The sequence below is a fragment of the Papio anubis genome, chromosome 1 (assembly GCF_008728515.1).
Source record: "Papio anubis isolate 15944 chromosome 1, Panubis1.0, whole genome shotgun sequence".
NCBI classification, from domain to species: Eukaryota; Metazoa; Chordata; class Mammalia; order Primates; family Cercopithecidae; genus Papio; species Papio anubis.
Genome location: NC_044976.1, coordinates 44297912 through 44319618, shown reverse-complemented (window position 1 = coordinate 44319618; position 21707 = coordinate 44297912). Strand labels below are relative to the sequence as shown.

Below are 21707 nucleotides of genomic sequence, written 5' to 3'. Positions count from 1 at the left end.
TGTCAAAAGAAAAAGAAAAAAAAAATAGGAGTAGGGCCAGGCCCAGTGGTTCACGTCTGTAATCCCAGCACTTTGGGAGGCCAAGGCAAGTGGATTGCTTCAGCCCAGGAGTTCGAGACCAGCCTGGGCAACATGGCAAAACCCTGTCTCTACAAAATACATAAAAATTACCTGGGCACGGTGGCCTGCACTTGTAGTCCCAACTACTTGGGAGCTGAGGTGGAAGGATCTCTTGAGCCCAGGAGGGCAAGGCTACAGTGAGCCGTGTTCATGCCACTGCACTCCAGCCTGGGCAACAAAGGGAGATCCTGTCTTAAAAATAAAAGGAGAAAGGTCAAGCCCAGAGAAATACGTGTAGGCATTGTCAGCACACAGATGGAATGTAAAGCAATAGAATCTGATGAAATCACACAAAGCGGAACGCATGTAGAAACAGAATAAAGAATGAACCCTTGGAAACGCTTCCAACAAGACAGTAAGAAAATCAAGAGAGCATGATCCCAGAAGCCAAATGATGAAATGATCAAACATGTCAAATACAATAGATTAAGTGAGATGAAGACTGAGAACTGACCACTGGATCTGGCAATGTGGCACTAACCTTGGCAATCAGTGGAAGGAAGAGAAAAGGCCGACTGGAATGGGTTCAAGAATAGGGGGAAAGGAGGCCGGGCATGGCGGCCGATGCCTGTAATCCTAGCACTTTGGGAGGCCAAGACAGGCGGATCACTTGAGGTCAGGAGTTCGAGACAAGCCTGGCCAACATGGTGAAACTCCATCTCAACTAAAAATACAAAAATTAGCTGGGCGTGGGCCAGGCACAGTGGCTTGCACCTGTAATCCCAGCACTTTGGGAGGCCGAGGTGGGCAGATCACGAAGTCAGGAGATCGAGACCATCCCGGCTAACATGGTGAAACCCCGTCTCTACTAAAAATACAAAAAAAAAATTAGCCAGGCGTGGTGGGGGCACCTGTAGTCCCAGCTACTTGGGAGGCTGAGGCAGGACAATGGCATGAACTGGGGAGGCGGAGCTTGCAGTGAGCTGGGATGGTGCCACTGCACTCCAGCCTGCGCGACAGTGCGTCGGGGGGAGGGGAGGAGGATTAGCTGGGCGTGGTGGCTCATGCCTGTAATCCCAGCTACTCGGAAGGCTAGGCATGAGAATTGCTTGAACTTGAGAAGTGGAGATTGCAGTGAGCCAAGATCATACCACTGCACTCCAGTCTGGGCGACAGAGTGAGACTCCGACTCAAAACAAAGAATAGAGGGAAAGGAAATAGAAGCAGAAGACACAGACAACTCTTTTAAGGAGTTCTGTTATAAAGAGGAGCACTCATCCGGGCGTGGTGGCTCACGTCTATAATCCCAGCACTTTGGGAGGCCGAGGTGGGTGGATCACGAGGTCAAGAGTTTGAGACCAGCCTGACCAACATGGCGAAACCCCGTCTCTACTAAGAATACAAAAATTAGCTGGGCACAGTGGCGGGCACCTTTAATCCCAGCTACTTAGAAGGTTGAGGCAGGAGAATCTCTTGAACCCGGGAGGCAGAGGTTGCAATAAGCCGAGATCGCACCACTATACTCCAGCCTGGGCGACAAGAGCGAAACTCCGTCTCAAAAAATAAATAAATAAAGAGGAGCACTCTCCTATTTTTAGACAATTATTTCATACCATTGGTCTTTCGCCTGAAGTACTGCAATAGGCTCCCAAGTGTTCTCTCTGCTTCCACATTCCCATTTAGTCAATTCTCTATAGAGCAGCCAAAGAGATTAAAATGTTGAAGCATGTGACTCCTCTACTCAAAACTCCCCAATAGCCTCCTATCTCATTCAAGTGTAATCACTAAAATACTTAGAACAGCCTATAAGACCCTTCACAATCACTCTTCACAATCCAGCTCTCCTCTACCCAACTTTCCTTCTGAGCTCTTCTATTATTCTTCTTATCCCACTCCAGCCACAATGGCCTCCTGCTGTTCCTCAAACACGAACCTCAGAGGTGGAGGTATGCTTCTATCTAGGCAACTTGCTATTCCCTCTACCCAGTACACTCTTCCCTTAGATAATCTAAATGCCTCTCTTTAAATGGCTCTCTTTGTCACATCCTGAATTCAGGTCTTTACTCAAATATCTCCTTCTCAGAGATGTCTTTCCTGACCCAGCTATTTAAAACCAAAATCTCCAGTCACTCTGTATCTCCCCTCCTGTTTTATTTTCTTCATAGTATTCATCAACGTATACTAAATATTTTGCTCATTTATTTTATTATCTAATTCCCTCCACTAAAATAGAAACTTCACGAAGGCAGGGATCTGTCTGCCTTTTTCACTGCTATAATCCCAACACCTGCCCTCCCAAAAAAAAATAAAACTTGTTGAATCAAATGAATGAATGAGAGGGTTATAAAGTTAATGACAATTTCTTAAGATGGGAAATATTACAGTACGATTGTAAATTGACAAGAATCACATAACAGAAAAAAACTCATGACACAGAGGTATGGAGGGATAATTGCAAAAACAAAATTTTTTTCCCTTTTTTTTTTTTTTTGAGACAGGGACTCACTCTGTCACCCAAGCAGAAGTGCAGTGGCGCGATCTCGGCTCACTGCAACCTCCACCTCTTGGGCTCAGGCGATCCTACCGAGTAGCTGAGATTACAAGTGTACATCACCACACCCAGATAATTTTTGTATTTTTTGTAGAGACAGGGTTTCACCATGTTGCCCAGGTTGGTCTCAAACTCCTGGGCTCAAGCAATCCACCCACCTTGGTCTCCCAAAGTGCTGGGATTACAGGCGTGAGACACCATGCCAAGACAAAAAATAAAACTCTTAATAAGATGTAGGGGTTGGCCTTGTATAGAATTAGAAATAGGTTACCCACAGCAACAAGAGGGCAAAGAATATGCGTACAGGCAAGGCGCAGTGGCTCACACCTGTAATCCCAGCACTTTGGGAGGAGGCCAAGGCGAGCGGATCACTTGAGGTCAGGAGTTCGAGACCAGCCTGGCCAACATGGTAAAACCCCGTCTCTACTAAAGGAATACAAAAAAGTAGCTGGGCGTGGTGGCGCACACCTGTAATTAGTTGGCCAACATGGTGAAACCCCATCTCTACTAAAAGAACACAAAAAATTAGCTGGATGTGGTGGCACACGCCTCCCAGCTACTGGGGAGGCTGAGGCAGGAGAAAACTTTGAGCCCAGGAGGTAGGCAGAAGTTCCAGTGAGCCAAGATCACGCCACTGCACTCCAGCCTGGGTGACAGAGCCAAGATTCTGTCTCAAAAAAAAAAAAGAAAGAAAGATAAAAAAGAATATGGGTACAGATCCAGGTAGGTTGATTCATTTGTAATGGGAGCTTATGGAAGTTACCTTCTAATTTGTCTTTTTTTCCCCCTCAGTGAAAAAGGAAACAAGAACATCAACTGACATAAAGAAGACAGTGGCTGGGCGCGGTGGCTCAAGCCTGTAATCCCAGCACTTTGGGAGGCCGAGACGGGCGGATCACGAAGTCAGGAGATCGAGACCATCCTGGCTAACCCGGTGAAACCCTGTCTCTACTAAAAAATACAAAAAAAAAAACTAGCCGGGCGAGGTGGCGGGCGCCTGTAGTCCCAGCTACCTGGGAGGCTGAGGCAGGAGGATGGCGTAAACCCAGGAGGCGGAGCTTGCAGTGAGCTGAGATCCGGCCACTGCACTCCAGCCTGGGTGACAGAGCGAGACTCCATCTCAAAAAAAAAAAAAAAAAAAGAGTGAGTGTTGGAAGCATGAGGAGAAATAAAGATTGAACTATGATTTCTGAGTGGAAAAGTTGGCTGCGTGTGGTGGCTCACACCAGTAATTCCAGCACTTTGGGAAGCCAAGGTGAGGGGATCCCTTGAGACTAGGATTTCAAGACCAGCCTGGGCAACACAGGAAGACCCTGCCTCTATGAAAATAAAAAATAATAAAATTAACATTTTTAAAAGAGTGGAAAAGTGAATGGACAAGGGAAATGTCACAGGATTAACTGTCAGTGCTGACAGAGTCCTTGGGGTTCATGATCACTAATTTAATGTTAGCATGGTTGTGTTTTTCTGCAGTCACATTCAGCTGCTTAGATACAGGTGCAGAGCAGGCAGAGTAGGTTTAATCATGGTTGGGGTCTTGCCAGGCAGTATGACAGAGGGGAAAGAGACAGACAAGCTGAGGGTACATGGGCAAGAACGATTACGATAGTCCATGAAATGTTAAGTTCAATAAGGAGGAAAGTACAAGCATGAATTGACTGATAATGAAAAGATAGTTTAAAAATATATATATATACACACACACATATACATATACATATTCTAGAGCTGTACAATTTTGGGAAAAAAAATTCTAACGGGTAAAAACTGGAGAGATAGGAGATAATATGACAGTCAGAGTGCTGCAAGCTCAAAACTAAGATTTTTAGGGCCGGGCGTGTGGCTCATGCCTGTAATCTCAACATTTTAGGAGGTCAAGATGGGAGGATCACTTGCGTCCAGGAATTTGAGACCAGCCTGGGCAACATAGTGAGATACTATCTCTAACTTAAAGAAAAAAAAAAATATCCAGGCATGGTGGCATGCACCTGTAGTCCTAGCTACTCAGGAGGCTGAAGCAGGAGGATCACTCGAGCCCAGGAGTTTAAGGTTGCAATGAGCTACGATAGCATCACTATACTCCAGCCTGCACTCCAGCGTAGACAAGAGAGCCAGAACCTGTCTCAACAAAACAAACAGGCCGGGCACCAGGGCTGACGTCTGTAATCCCAACTCTTTGGGAGGCCGAGGCAGGCAGATCACCTGAGGTCAGGAGTTTGAGAACAGAATGGCCAACACAGTGAAACTTCATCTCTAATAAAAATACAAAAAGTAGTCAGGTGTGGTAGCACACACCTGTAATCTCAGCTATTTAGGAGGCTGAGGCAGGAGAATCACTTGAACCTGGGAGGCGGAGGTTGCAGTGAGCCAAGATCATGCCACTGCACTCCAGCCTGGGTGACAGAGCGAGACTCCGTCTCAAAAAAAACCCTAAGATTTTATTTTATTTTTTTTTTTTTTTTTGAGACGGAGTCTCACTGTGTCTCCCAGGCTGGAGTGCAGTGGCGCAATCTCGGCTCACTGCAAGCTCCGCCCCCCGGGTTCACGCCATTCTCCCGCCTCAGCCTCCCAAGTAGCTGGGACTACAGGCGCCCGCTACCGCACCCGGCTAGTTTTTTGTATTTTTAGTAGAGACGGGGTTTCACCATGTTAGCCAGGATAGTCTCGATCTCCTGACCTCGTGATCCACCCGCCTCGGCCTCCCAAAGTGCTGGGATTACAGGCTTGAGCCACCGCGCCCGGCCCCTAAGATTTTAGTGGCGGAACAATTGTTGGTAAAGATAAAATGTACCTAATGAACATGGAACTAGGAGGCTCAAGTTGATGTCAATTTTCCCATCAATTATGTACTGCACATCCACTGTATTCACAGCTCTAGTACAGAGAAAAGGAGAATACTTGGGAGTTAGCAATGAGGTCCAATACTAAAATTAAAAGGTGGTAAACTACACTTCATTAATAGTGCATTGTGTGTAAGTCCTTATTCTCTAGGCCTCTAGCCTCTGCTCTCCACTCCTAGCCTCACGATTTCCCTTGATGACTTTTTCCTCTTCCACCGGGGATAGCCATTGATCCAACAACCCCAGTTTTCAAACTCCTTTGGAACCCCAAGTATGTGTATTAATGATGAAAAACAACAACTACTGATGAAAAGAAATAATTACGAAGGTACTATAGGGGTTTCACCAAGAAAGTACAAAATTAGGTGGCAAATTTATCAAAGAATGAAACAGCAGCTAAGACCAGCAATAAGGGAGACGTACTGACTGCAATATATGGCTTTCTCTGATAGTCCCAACCCAGGGAACGGTGAGTGACTAGCAGTTTTTTTTTGTTTTGTTTTGTTTTTTTAAAAAGGCCGGGCACAGTGGCTCACATCTGTAATCCCAGAACTTTGGGAGGCCGAGGTGGGTGGATCATGAGGTCAGGCATTCGAGACCAGCCTGGCCAACATAGTGAAACCCCATCTCTACTAAAAATACAAAAAATTAGCCGGGCATGGTGGTGGGCACCTGTAATCCCAGCTACTCAGGAGGCTGAGGCAGGAGAATCATTTGAACCTGGGAGGCGGAGCTTGCAGTGAGCCAGGATTGCACCACTGCACTCTAGCCCGGCGACAATACGAGACTCCATCTCCAAAAAATAAAATAAATTTTAAAAAAGCTTACAGATTGATCTTTAGGCCAAGAGACATCCAGTTGAACAAAGATGGGAAAACTCTGTAAGCACATGTGTCCCAACCTCATCAGGGAACATTTGCCAACCTGCTTCAGCCAGCATAGGCTCTCTGCTCCCAGTACTTTTGATGAAACTAAATATTTCAAAGTTAACAGCTTTTCAGGAGCTAGCCCTTACCCATACCCTGGATAAGAAGGAAAGGAGGTCTAATAAACTTTTGCATTGAAACCTCAGAAGATTTCTCAATGCTCATGTCTCAAACAGCATCCTATCCTCCACACAGTTGCCAGAGTAATCCAACTAAAACACAAGTAAGAATATACTGTTCCCGGGCCAGGAGCAGTGGCTCACACCTGTAATCCCAGCACTTTGGGAGGCCGAGGCCAGCGGATCACCTGAGGTCAGGAGGTCGAGACCAGCCTGGCCAACATGGTGAAAACTCATCTTTACTAAAAATACAAAAATTGGCCGGGCGCAGTGGCTCAAGCTTGTAATCCCAGCACTTTGGGAGGCCAAGGCGGGCGGATCACGAGGTCAGGAGATCGAGACCATCCTGGCTAACACGGTGAAACCCCGTCTCTACTAAAAAATAGAAAAAAACTAGCCGGGCGAGGTGGCAGGCGCCTGTAGTCCCAGCTACTCGGGAGGCTGAGGCAGGAGAATGGCATGAACCCGGGAGGCAGAGCTTGCAGTGAGCCAAGATCCAGCCACTGCACTCCAGCCTGGGCAACAGAGCGAGACTCCGTCTCAAAAAAAATAAAATAAAATAAAAAAATTAAGCCGGGCACAGTGGCTCACACCTGTAATCCTAGCATTTGGGAGGCCGAGACGGGCAAATCACGAGGTCAGGAAATCGAGACCATCCTGGCTAACACGGTGACACCCCGTCTCTACCAAAAATACAAAAAAAATTACCCGGGCCTGCTGGCGGGAGCCTGTAGTCCCAGTGACTCGGGAGGCTGAGGTAGGAGAATGGTGGGAACCCGAGAGGCGGAGCTTGCGGTGAGCCAAGATCACACCACTGCCCTCCAGCCTGGGTGACTGAGTGAGACTCCACCTCAAAAAAAATTAGCCGGGCATGGTGGCATCCCAGCAACTAGGGAGGCTAAGGCAGGAGAATTGCTTGAACCCGACAGGTGGAGGTTGCAGTGAGCCAAGATTGCGCCATCGCACTCCAGCCTGGGAGACAAGAGCAAGACTTCATCTCAAAAAAAAAAAAGAATATACTGCTCCCGATTAGACAGGGTGGCTCACACCTGTAATCCCAACACTTTAGGAGGCCGAGCAGGGTGGATTACTTGAGGTCGGGAGTTCAAGACCAGCCTGACTAACATGGAGAAATTCCATCTCTACTAAAAATACAAAATTAGCCAGGCGTGGCGGCGAATGCCTGTAATCCCAGCTACTTGGGAGACTGAGGCAGGAGAATCGCTTGAACCCAGGAGGCGGGGGTTGAGGTGAGCCAAGATCGCGCCACTGCACTCCAGCCTGGGTGACAGAGCAAGACTCCATCTCAAAAAAAGAAAGAATATACTGCTCCCCTACTTATCCTTTTTTTTTTGAGATGGATTTTTCGGGATTGGGACTCTCGCTCTGTGGCCCAGGCAGGAGTGCAGTGGCGCAATCTTGGCTCACCGCAACCTCCACCTCCAGGGTTCAAGCGATTCTCCTGCCTCCACCTCCCAAGTAGCTGGGATTACAGGCGCCCACCACGCCTGGCTAATTTTTATATTTTTAGTAGAGACGGGGTTTCATCATGTTGGCCAGGCTGGTCTCGAACTCCTAAACTTAGGTGATCCACCTGCCTTGGCCTCCCAAAGTGCTGGGATTACAGGTGTGAGTCACCACACCTGGCCAATTATCCTTTTATATCATACTAAAGACCCTCTACAATCAAGGCTTCTTTAGTGTCTAATTTAGCATTTATGCCTTCAACGTAAAGCTCTGGGTCTGGCAATACCAAGCTGAGTATAGTTTGCTATACATATTATGCAGCTTCCCTTCTATGTGCTTTCTGCCTTATGCTTTTCCCAATGTACTAACCCTGTAATACAGAGGAAAGAGGTTCTGATTTCCATTAAAATAATTTTTTTAAATTCCTGTCACACTGAGAGTATTTTAGGAACTAAAGTTGGACTCATCTTCTCCTATCCCCAAAAATATTGTATTTCCTTTACTTGTCTACTCCTATCATACAACCATTATTACTCAAATTACCAAAATTCAAAATATTTGAATCATTCTCCATTCATTCATTCAATAAATAATTACTGGGCACCTATTGTGAGCAAAGCCTTTGGCTCTGCATTGTTAGATAACATTATGACATAGTTCTTACCTTCAATAACATGCAACTTAGAAATGAAATACAAATGAACACAGAGGACGAAAGTGCTAAAACACTGATTCATCCTTTCATTCAGCAAATATTTATTCAGTATCTACTTTATATGCCCAGGAATGGATCAAACAATGTGTTACAGAAACAAAATGAGATAAGACTACTTATTAAGCACCTGCTTATTATGTGCTTTCCAACCATTTTTGCATTTAATCTCTTGGAATCTAAGCTTTCATTTTTTAAACCACAGAATTTTGAGAACTGGAATTTCAGGACATTCACAGATTTCCTGAAGCCCAATCAAGGATCCTCCAAGGATCCCATGTGGAAAAACAACCTTGCAGAAGAGTTTCTGTGTGTGTGTGTGTGTGGTGTTCTTTTTTTTTTTTTTTTTTTGCTTTCTTTTTGAGACATGGTCTCACTCTGTCACCCAGACTGGAGTGCAGTGGTACCCTTGGCTCACTGCAGCCTCAGCTTTCTGGGGTCCCACACCTCAGCCTTCCAAGCAGCTGGGACCACAGGCATGCATCACCAACCCCAACTAATTTTTTGTAGAGATGGGGTTTCACCATGTTGCTCAGTCTGGTCTCAAACTCCCGAGCTCAAGTAACCCGCGTGCTCAACCTCCCGAAGTGCTGGGATTACAAGCATGAGCCACCACACCTGGCCTCACGGAAGTTTCTGTGGCATTTGAGTTAGGCTTGGAAAACTGAGTAGAATTTTAATATGCAGAGGCAGAGAAAAAGAGCTTTTCAAACTGATGACTATCAAAGTGCCTAACAATAAACAAATACTTACTGAATGTCTATTACATACCAGTTAAAATACTAGAGGCTGAAGATACCATGATGAATAAGACAGCCTCAGAGGAATTCACTTGATTGACTTACAATCAATTAGGACATTGAGCAAATATCTATGTTTCTAATAAATACACAAATAACTAATGAGAGACACAAGATAATTTCAGTAATGTATGCCATGATCGAGAAAAACAGAGGGTCCTAAGGAACCAAGAGAAGTGGCATCTAACTTTGACTCTTCTAACAAAAAGTGCTAAGTATCAAGTAGATCTTGAATGCCAACATCTTCAGGCTTAATTCTATGGGTAATAAGAAGTTAATAAAGGTATATGAATATAGAGAAATGAAATGAACATTTAACAAGTATTTATAAAGCACTTACCATTAGCCAGAGAGGCAATGAGTTCCAATCTTTTGTTAATAGAACATGAAATATATTAGAGGTTAAGACTGAAGACTGAGTAAATACAGTTAAGATACTGCAACAACCAAGAGTAAAGCTTATAAATATGGAATTAAGGTAGTGACAATGGGAATAATGGTTTGAAAGATTTCATGAAGGTAGAATCGAGAGAACCTAATGCCAGACTGGCTAAGGGAGTCAAAGGAGAAGGAGAAGTAAAAGATCACAGATGTGGGCTGGGCGCGGTGGCTCACACCTGTAATCCTAACACTTCGGAAGGCCGAGGCAGGTGGATTGCCTGAGCTCAGGAGTTTGAGACCAGCCTGGGCAACTCGGTGAAACCCCGTCTCTATTACAATACAAAAAATTACCTAGCCATGCGCTACTTGGGAGGCTGAGACAGGAGAAATGCTTGAACCTGGGAGGCGGAGGTTACAGTGAGACGAGACCGTGCCACTGCACTCCAGCCTGGGCAACAGAGCAAGACTCCATCTCAAACAACAACAACAACAAAAAAGCCATGGATGTAATTTCATGTTTGATGACAAAAAGGAAAGATACAGAGAGAAGCACATTTCAACAGAGAAATTATTCTATTTTCATGATACAGTAAACCACTGACCTTCTGGAAATCCAAGTCCTACATCCTGATTAGAACTTATTCCTAAATACCAGTATAATAAAAAAGTATAACAAGCACTGTTCCACGTCATGAGAAAGGGAAAAAAAGGTATGTGTGAGATGTAGATGCTTGCTGATCAGTTGGGCTCTTACTACCCAAATAAATAGAATTCAACCAGTCTCAACACACACAATGAAAATTTTGGCCTTTTTAAAATCATAAATTATTACAAATTATGAACTTTCAAGGTCACTATCAAATTATAAAAATCACAAATGTTAGGCTGGGCACAGTGGCTCACACCTGTAATCCCAGCACTTTGGGAGGCCGAGGCAGGTGGATCATCTGAAGTCAAGATTCAATATCAGCCTGGCCAACATGGTGAAACCCCGTCTCTACTAAAAATACAAAAATTAGCCAGGCATGGTGGCAGGTGCCTGTAATCCCAGTTACTGCGGAGGCTGAAGCAGGAGAATCACTTGAGCCTGGGAGGCGAAGGTTGCAGTAAGTTGAGATCCCACCACTGCACTCCAGCCTGGGCAACAAAGTGAGACCCTGTCTCAAAAAAAAAAAAAAATTACAAATGTTAAGAACACAAATGATGAGTCTATGGTGGAAATGTTAAGCACAAAAATGGAAATGTAGAGCTAAGGAAAGAGGTCACACCTAAAGAGACTCACCTCACTTTACAAGGATGTTCTATGACATAATGCCATAAATAAAGAGGACTGCAGACCCTTGTTCTACATCCTCAACATCTACAAACAGGGTGAGCCTGCTAAATAGAGTACAATAAAGGATCAAGCTAAGGACAGAGGACATGTCCTCAAGGAACATTTAGGGAACAGGAAGAGAAAACAGACAAAGACACATACAAGAGAGCAGTCAGAGAAGCAGTAACAGAATGGATATTATAATATGAAAAAAAAGAAAACAATGTCAACAAGGAACACACAGTCAACAGTGACAGTTCACAGAGGTCAGACAAGAGGAGGAAAAGACTATCAGATTTAGTAATTTAAAGGTTCCCAGGACTTTTACATATTTATCTCTGTAACTATTTCACAATGAAAACTTTTCACAAGTAGCCATGAATTACATTATAATTTGAAAAACAAGCCGGGCACTCATCCCTGTAATCCCAGCACTTTGGGAGGTCAAGGTGGGAGAATTACTTGAGCCCAGGAGTTCAGGCTAGCCTGAGCAACACGGTAAGATACCACCTCTACAAAAAATAAAAAATTAGGCTGTGGTAGTTCAGACCTGTAATACCAGCACTTTGGGAGGCCAAGGAGGGCAGATCATCTGAGGTTAGGAGCTCGTGACTAGCCTGGCCAACATAGCGAAACCCCATCTCCACTAAAAATACAAAATTAGCCAGGCATGGTGGTGCATGCCTATAATCCCAGCTACTCGGGAGGCTGAGACAGGAGAATTGCTTGAACCCGGAAGGCAGAGGTTGCAGTGAGCCGAGAATGCACCACTGCACTCCAGCCTGGGTAAAAGAGCAAGACTCCATCTCAAAAAGAAAAAGAAAAAGAAAAAATTAGCCAGGCATGGTGGTATGTGCCTGTGGTCCCAGCTACTTGGGAGGCTGAGGGAGGAGGATCACTTGAGCCCGGGAGTTCACGCTATGAGCTATGACTGCACTACTACACTCCAGCCTGAGTGAGATCCTGTCTCAAAAGAAAAATAAGTTTTAGTAACCATCACAATACATTCACACAATAGAAAATTACACAGCAATGAAAAAGAACTGTTTCTACAAGCAACAACATGGATAAGTCTCAAGACGTGATGTGGGCCAGGTGCGGTAGCTCAAGCCTGTAATCCCAGCACTTTAGGAGGCCGAGACGGGCAGATCACGAGGTCAGGAGATCGAGATCATCCTGGCTAACACAGTGAAACCCTGTCTCTACTAAAAAATACAAAAAACTAGCCGGGCGAGGTGGCGGGCGCCTGTAGTCCCAGCTACGCAGGAGGCTGAGGCAGGAGAATGGCGTAAACCCAAGAGGTGGAGCTTGCAGTGAGCTGAGATCCGGCCACTGCATCCCAGCCTGGGCGACAGAGCGAGACTCCGTCTCAAAAAAAAAAAAAAGACATGATCTGAATGAAAGAATTTGGTCACAAAAGAGTAGACTATGATTCCATTTATATGAAGTATTAGTTCAAAACAAACCTATAGTGACAGAAGTGGTGAGGAAGGTTACATCTGTAAAAGGGTAGCGCTAGGAGAAAGCTACAGGGAGCATTCCAGGCTACTGGGAATGTTCTCCATCCTCATGTGAGTTATGATCATACAGGTACTCATTCTGTAATATTTCATGGACTGAATGAACCTTTGATTTGTCAAACCTCAATAAACAAGTAATCCTACACAAAAAAAGGTTTTGGTGACCTTAAAGACATCAAGTTTTGGGAAAGTATAAGTGAAGAAGCCAAACCATATTAGGGATGTATACAAGGTGAGGATGCTAAGACACTGAGTACAAACTCATTTTTCAAGAAGGTTGCTGGGGAAACAAGAGATAACAAAGTAGTTTGGGTAGGTTACACAATTCAGGGCAATTACGTTGTTTTGTTTTTATTTGTGATATAAAACAAAGAGAATAACAAGGGTCTAACGCAAACAAAAGAGGATGAAATCAAGGACATAAGTAGAGAAATTAGCCTCAGAGAGGAGGATGAATACTTCTTTCTCTGAGACTGAAGCTAAGGATGAGTAAACACAAAAATCATAAAATAAAGAGGAGGGAAAAATCAAGTAATCTTGAACTCTTCCATGAAATATGCAGTAAGGTCAACTGGACAGGTATACTGAGACAGGAAAGGATCTGGACTTCAAGTTCATTTTACAAGTTTTGACTAGATGATACTGTAGAGAATGTAAAAGACAAGTAGTAGGCACACGGGGGAGTAAATTACAGCAAGAGGACAATGCTCAGCAGCTGGAAGCAGGGGCAGAGATGGTCAATGGTGCAGTCTCCTCAGGGCTCAGTGGGGAATAAGAGGTGGAAGAACAAAACAGGGGAAAAGTCCAAGGGCTACCTAGCATGGTATATAATTTTTAAAGCGTCTAAAGGGCCGGGCACAGTGGCTCATGCCTGTAATCCCAGCTCTTTGGGAGGCCGAGGCAGGCAGATTACCTGAGGTCGGAGTTCGAGACCAGCCTGGCCAACATGGTGAAACCGTGTCTCTACTAAAAATACAAAAAAAATTAGCTGGGCATGGTGATGGGCACCTGTAATCCCAGCTACTCGGGAGGCTGAGGCAGGAGAATAGCCTGAATCCAGGAGGTAGAGGTTGCAGTGAGCCGAAATAGCACCACTGCACTCTCGCCGGGGCCACAAAGCGAGACTTCGTCTCAAAAAAAAAAAAAAGTGACTAAGGAAAATGCCAATTATCTGAGAGAAAAGAGGTAAGAGACCTATAAGAAGTCTTAAAATATTCAAGGATGAAGTCACTAGGATTCCGAATAGAACTGAACAAAAGGAAAGCTGTCACTAGAGTTCATTACTACAGGACATTTTTTTGCAAATCCAACAAGACCAAGGATCACTTACTATCGTTTCACTAAACTTACTACCGCTACTAGTGGCAGCTTCTCCTGCCTGATAAAACTGACCTTTATCCCCTACTCATAAATACACCTACTCTTGACTAATAAATTATATAAACACATCCTGTTCATTCAGAAACTCCATGAATATTTATATGCTGCTGTGTTTTCCCAATAATGTATTTCAGTGGAAAACTAGAAGGCAAACGATAGATCTACGAATTCTGTTCACAAAATTGGGCTTAAGACTGCTCACATGCAGGTGTTTCACACGTGCTTTCTTGTGAAATAGATGGTTGGTAAAGAGAGCCTTAACAATGATTGTGAACACACTGGTACAAAAGTATAATGATGGCCAAATCAGAGAATGCTTGGGAGTGTCATCCGTTTTTACAATTTTAAGGACAACCTCTAGGAAACAGAATAATACTATATCAAATTGACTTTCCCCATCTTACACTATTTACTCCTACGGATAACTCAACGCCTCTTTCGTAAGCCTACTCGTTGCAGCTCACACACTCAGCCCACATTCCAGCGTCCTTTCGCCCCATCCAGAACCCCTGACTACCTCCTGCACCAATTTTTCATCTTCTACTCCCCCATTTCCAATTCAACCCCAGGCCACCACTTCCATTTCTCCACTCCCCATCTCTCGGCCTCCCCAGACCTCCCACTCCTCCCCCGTAACTATTCAGACCCCACCCCTCCAAAGCTCCAGCCCGGGTCCTCCCGCCGGAGATCCCCTCCCCCACGGCTTCCATTCAGGTTCCCCCGCCCGGATCCCAACCCGCCCTACCTGCTCCTTGCCCTCGGGCCCCACGGGGCCCGTCCGCTCCTCTAGCCGCTGCCTCCCGGGCGGCGCTCGCCGGCGCGGGGGCAAGGACTGGGGCAGCTCCGCCGCCCGCTGAACTCCATCCTCCCGGCGGTCGGGCAGCGGCGGCTGCGGTCGGTCGCGGCAGCGGCTCCGCTTCATATCTGCAGCTGGGGCCCGCGGGCGTCAGCGCCGCGACTGTCCCGGCCCCGCACTGCCCCGGGCCGCAGCGCAGCCGCGCCAACCACCGCCCGCGGCCACCATGGCCGGGCGGACGCCTGAAGCCACCGACCCCAGCCAGCGGCGCCTTCGAGCCTTCTGGGGCCTCGGGCGCCGCGACCTTCTCTGCGCTCCTCACGGAAGAGACAGCATCGCTGCCGCCCCGCCTCGCCACCCGGCACACGCTGGGCAGGCCACCCGCCGCCGGCTCAGCCGCCTGCCTACAGCCAGCCTCCGGCCGGCCCCGCCCCTCACGCGCGCGCACCGGGAGCCCGCCCGCCACCTCCGGCCGCGCGCCGCCTCCCGCGCACGCGCCAGGGAACGGTCGCGAAGGACCCGCCCGTGGCCCTGGCGCGCAGTCGGAGGACCAGAAGGGGGCGGGGCTCTCGGCGCGCCGGCAGCGGCTGCGGACTCCCATTGAATCTTTCATTCATCCATTCATGAAATTGCCGGGCCAAGCTCAGTGCTGGGGACCCAAAAATGAGTTCGAGTCCATCGGTGTCCTCAAGGAACTAGGGAGAGAGGGGCCGGGAGCAGGAAGGAGACAGAATAACACAACTAATGAATAGAAGGCTAATGCGTGCCATTTTATTTAGTGCCTGCCAACCCTCACCTAATTCTCACATCACACTTAGGAGGCAAATCTGCGCATTCTCATATTACAGATGAAGACACTGAGGCGAAGTGAAATGCACCAGGTCACCCAGCAAATTAGTGATCAAACTAGACGTAATTCTGGCTTTTCTGTCCCTTTCCACTGTGTTTGCTCTTTCCGGACAGTAAGACAGTGTGGAAACGCCTATAAAAGTGGAAAAAGTGATGGATTCCTTCTGGGAGGAGGAAAGGACAAAAAAGGCATACAATGAAGTCATCGTGTAGAGCCCAGCCCAGTCTGCTGTGGCCTGGGTAGCCTGACCTGCTGCCTGCAGTGACTCATCTGCTCAGCAACATGTGGTGGTAGCTCAGCTCTGGCCTCCCTCTGGCTTCAGCTGGTCTGCCACATGTTGTGTTTTTCCTCTTTTGACCTAGAAGCCTTGCCTAAAGCCTTCACTGATTTGTCCTGGGCCTCTTCCCTAACCCCTTTCTGAGTAGTAAAAATAGCCAACACTGTGGAGTGCCCACTGGATACCACACACTATGCATTCAATTCACATATACACAAACAAGAAGTTGTATTTCCATTTTACAGTTGAGGAAATAGGCTGAAGTTATATAATATGCTCAACATCACACAGCTTATAAGTCCAGAGCCAGGACTCAAACCCAGGTCTGTCAGATGCAGACAGAAAGACAGTGCGGAAACTCCTATAAAAGTGGAAAAAGTGGGGGCCGGGCGTGGTGGCTCACGCCTATAATCCCAGCACTTTGGGAGGCCGAGGCGGGCCGATCACGAGGTCAGGAGATGGAGACCATCCTGGCTAGCATGGTGAAACCCCGTCACTCTAAAAATACAAAAACATTAGCCGGGCGTAGTGGTGGGCACCTGTAGTCCCAGCTACTCAGGAGGCTGAGGCAGGAGAATGGCATGAAGCCGGGAGGGGGAGCTTGCAGTGAGCCGAGATCACGCCAATGCACGCCAGCCTGGGAGACAGTGCGAGACTCCGTCTCAAAAAAAAAAAAAAAGTGGAAAAAGTGATGGATTCCTTCTGGGAGAAGGGCAAGACACACATAACCAATGTGCTCTAAAGCCTGTCACCAGCCTGCTCCTCTATTCCCTGCCCCAGTTCCTCACCACCCATCCAGTTACCTCAACCAGAAACCTGGAAATCATCCTGGACTCCTTCCTTGTCCTTTCCTCACATCCAATAAATGAACAAGTCTTATTGCCTCTATAACCTCACTATCTCTCCAATCTGCCTCCTCTTTCCATCCCATTGGCACCACCTCAAGTCTCATCTTCCCTCACCTACTTGACTGGGAAAGGCTTCTACCTGGTTCACTTATACCAGTCTCATTGTCTTCAAACTCATCCTTCAAAAAGCCCTCACAAGAATCTTCCTATATGTTACTCGCTTGCTTAAAACAGTTAAATGGGCTGGGCACAGTGGCTCCCGCCACTTTGGGAGGCCGAGGAGGGCAGATCATGAGGTCAGGAGATCAAGACCATCCTGGCTGACACAGTGAAACCCCGTCTCTACTAAAAATACAAAAAAAATTAGCCGGGCATGGTGGCGGGCACCTGTAGTCCCAGCTACTCAGGAGGCTGAGGACCGCATGAACCAGGGAGGCAGAACTTGCAGTGAGCCGAGATCGCGCCACTGCACTCCAGCCTGGGCAACAGAGCAAGACTGCATCTCAGAAAAAAAAAAAAAGAAAGAAAGAAAAAGAAAAAAGCAGTTAAATGAGGCCGGGCACGGTGGCTCACAACTGTACTCCCAGCACTTTGGGAGGCCAAGGCAGGTGGATAACGAGATCAGGAGATCAAGACCATCCTGGCTAACATGGTGAAACCCTGTCTCTACTAAAAATACAAAAAATTAGCCTGGCGTGATGGCGGGCACCTGTAGTCCCAGCTACTCAGGAGGCTGACGCAGGAGAATGGCGTGAACCTGGGAGGCAGAGCTTGCAGTGAGTCAAGATCACACCACTGAACTCAAACCTGGGCGACAGAGCGAGACTTCATCACAAAAACAAAAACAAACAACAAAAAAAAACCAGTTAAATGAATCTCAAGATGAAGTGTAAACTTACTATGGCTGGCAAGGCCATCCAAATCTGGCCTCTACCTCCCTCTCCTCCTATTAATCCATGCTGTGACAACTATTTATAATTATTCCAGGTACATGTACAGGGCCTGTCACATCCTTAGTTACAAACAACAGAAACAACTCTGGCTATCCTAAACCTAAGGGGTAATTTCTTAGAAGGCTACATAGAATGGATCACAGAGCTGAACAGAGACAGAAGAAAAAGGCCTATGAAACTGGTAGGAAACAAGGAGCCCCCACAGACTGCACCTCAGGGACAATCTCAGGACACTGCTATCACAACCACCAGGCAATGAGATGTGCTGCTACTGTGCACCCCTGCAAAATAATTCTAACCTTCTCTTCATAGTTGCATCACCATTACAGATCAACAGTCTCTGACAGGAGAATCCACTGACTCAGCCTTGGTAACTTAAGGACCAGAACCCATTCTATCTTCTCACCTTCCATATTGCGACTGCAACAGTTATTGGGCAGACAGACTCTAAGCTAGTCCTCCTGCTCTACCTGTCTCCCAGTATTTTACACCTTTATGTAATCCCTTCCCATGAATGTAGATGAGGCCTGAGACTTGTTTCCAACCAATAGAATACAAAAAAAAGTAATGTAATATCATTTCCTTGATTATGTTATGTTATATAAGATTCTGTCTTGCTAGAAGACTCACTCTTGCACTCCTAATGGCCTTGAAAGCAAGCTGTCGTTCTCTGAACTGCCTATGGAGAGGTCCATGTGGCAGGAAACTCCAGGCAACCTCTAGGACAGCCTCTAGCCCAACAGCACCAAAACAAAAAAAAGTCTGTAGGTCCAATCCTACAAGCAGGAAGAAACGAATTCTCCTAACAATGAGACTAAGCTTGGAAACAGGCCCTTCTCCAGTTGAGCACCCAGATGGGAACACAGCCCACACAACTTGGTGGAAGCCTGATGAATCCCTGAAGCAAAGACCCAAGCTAAGATATATCTAGACAGAAACTGTGAGATAATAAATGCATGTTATGTTAAGCTTCTCAGTTTGTGGTAATTATATATTTGTATTACATGGTAATACAAAAGTAATACAGCCAGAAACCTTCTCAGCCTCCCATCAACCAGAAATAGCAACGTGACACAATGTGGCCCACATCCACTTTTTTTTTTTTTTTTTTGAGATGGAGTCTTACTCTGTTGTCCAGGTTGGAAGTGCAGTGGCTCAATCTCCACTTACCACAACCTCCATCTCCCAGATTCAAGTTATTCTCCTGCCTCAGCCTCTGAGTAGCTAAGATTACCGGTGCATGCCACTGCACCCGCCCAATTTTTGTATTTTTAGTAGAGACGGGGTTTCTCCACATTGGCCAGGCTGGTCTTGAACTCCTAACTTCAGGTGATCTGCCCACCTTAGCCTCCCAAAGTGCTGGGATTACCGGCGTGAGCCACCACACCCCGCCCCACCTCCACTTTTATACTTGTCTTCACCAGCTCGGTAAGTGACAAGTCAATTTTTTTTTTTTTCAGTTGCTCAGGCCAAAACCTTGGAGTGATCCTTGAGTTCTCTCTTTCTCACATACTTCATATCCACTCCACTAGCAAATCCTGTGCAGATTAGTAGGATATTATAATTAGCTGAGAGAGAGGTGATTGTGACTAGTACTGAGACAAGGATGGCGGGGAGGGACGAATGTGGGTGGACTTTAGAGAGATCCAGAAAGTAGAAACCACAGGACCTGTTAACTGCATCAAGGGTGCAGAGAGAGAAAAAAGCCCTAGGAATGGTTTCCAAGTTTCTGGCTTGGACAACTGAGGCAGGGAACAGAAGAGGGAAAAAAAAGTGTGAAAGATTACGGTCATTTCCATCTTAGATGTGTTTGCTCTGAAGTGCCAGTGAGATATCCAAGTGAAGATGTCTATTAAGCTACTGGTTACACCAGTGTAGTGCTCAGAACTGAGGGCCACCCATAGTTAGATGTTTAACCGATATGAACAATACCATACTCTTAGAATATAAATATGATCACATTACTTATCCTTATTCTAGTTAGGCCCCTTATGTCATATTATTAGGAAGCCTAGTATCTCCTACTTAATTATGTAAGAACTCCAAGATTGTTTTATATTCTAAAAGGTAAGTATGGGCTGGGCACCGTGGCTCATACCTGTAATCCCAGAACTTTAGGAGGTGGGACGATCACTTGAGCCCAGGATTTTGAGACCAGTCTAGGGGACATGGAAAAATCTCATCTCTACAAAAAACACAAAAACTAGCTGGGCATGGTGGCACATACCCATAGTCCCAGCTATTCAGGAGGCCAAAGTGGGAGGATCATTTGAGCATGGGAGATGGAGGTTGTAGTCAGTCAAGATCATACGACTGCACTCCAGCCTGGGTAACAGAATGCAACTCTGTCTCAAAAAAAAAAAAAAAGTAACTAGGTAAGTATAGCACTTATCTATTGTTATTTAACAAACTATCTCAAAATTTGTGGCTTAAAACAACCACCATTTATTGAGCTGACAATGTTGTGAGCCAACTGGGCTGTTCTTATGGTCTGGTCCAGTTTATCTAATCACTGCTGGACTTGCTCATGCATCTGCAGTCAGCTGAGGACTGGCTCGCTGGTGGCTAAGTCATCTAGAATGGCTTCTGTCACATATATGGGAATTGGCAGGCCATCGACCACGGCAGTGGGAATGACTAACCCATATATCTCTCACCATCCATCAGGCTTAACTTGGACTTCTTCACATGACAGCAGTGGCAGGGGAATCCCAGGAGGAGAAAGAGACAGCAAGTCACAATGTGAAGGCACTTTTCAAGTCTCTGTTGATGCCACATTAGCAACTGTGTCATTGCCAAAGCAAGTTATAAGTCACAATGCAAGTCATTGCCAAAAACATTGGGGGGAAGAACTTGCGGCTATCTTTGAAATCTACTTAAGGAAGATCAGTCCAACTTCCATAGTCACAGTCAGCTAGAATTAGATCAGTCCATTTGTGTCTGGAATTGGTGGGTTCTTGGTCTCACTGACTTCAAGAATGAAACCGGGGACCCTCATGGTGAGTGTTACAGTTCTTAAAGATGGTGTGTTCGGAGTTTACTCCTTCAGATGTGTCTGGAGCTTCTTCCTTCTGGTGGGTTCATGGTCTCACTGTCAGGAGTGAAACTGCAGACCTTCATGGTGAGTGTTACAACTCTTAAAGGCAACACGTCTGGAGTTGTTCGTTCTTCCCAGTGGGTTCGTGGTCTCGCTGGCTTCAAGAGTGAAGCTGCAGACCTTCACAGTGAGTGTTACAGCTCATAAAAGCAGCGTGGACCCGAAGAGTGAACCAGCAGCAAGATTTACTGCAAAGAGCAAAACAACAAATCTTCCACAGTGTAGAAGGGTACCCCAGTGGGTTGCTACTGCAGGCTGGGGCAGCCGGTTTTTATTCCTTTATCTGACCCCACCCACATCCTGCTGATTGGTCCATTTTACAGAGAGCTGATTGGTCCATTTTGACAGAATGCTGATTGGTGAGTTTACAATCCTTGAGCTAGACAGAGTCCCAAAGTGCTAGTTAGCTAGATACAGAGTTAGCTAGATACAGAGTACCAATTGGTGTATTTACAATCCTTGAGCTAGACACAGAGTCACAGAGTGCTAGTCCTCCAAGTCTCCACTAGGTTAGCTAGATACAGAGTACCAGTTGGTGTATTCACAAACCCTGAGCTAGACACAGAGTGCTGACTGGTGTATTTACAAACTCTGAGCTAGACACAGAGTTCTGATTGGTGCATTTACAATCCTTGAGCTAGACACAGCATGCTAGGAGGAAAAGTTCTTCAAGTCCCCACTAGCTTAGCTAGACACAGAGTGCTGATTGGTGCACATACAATCCTCCTGCTAGATATAAAAGTTCTCCAAGTCCCCATCCGGTTCAGGAGCCCAGCTGGCTTCACCCAGTGGATCCTGCATAGGGGATGCAGGTG

The 21707-nt window shown here is 46.3% G+C and overlaps 1 protein-coding gene across 6 annotated transcripts in view; it reads right to left on the bottom strand.

Moving 5' to 3' along the window:
* MAST2 (microtubule associated serine/threonine kinase 2) overlaps positions 1-15290 on the bottom strand; it is a 256656-nt gene extending 241366 nt beyond the window's left edge. For all 6 annotated transcript variants that reach the window (XM_031668117.1, XM_031668122.1, XM_031668126.1 and 3 more), the window contains exon 1: positions 14817-15290. In XM_031668117.1, coding sequence (XP_031523977.1) covers positions 14817-14993 — 177 coding nt within the window. In that variant the 5' untranslated portion in view covers positions 14994-15290. The remainder of the gene's footprint in view (positions 1-14816) is intronic.
* Between the last annotated feature and the right edge of the window lie 6417 nt (positions 15291-21707).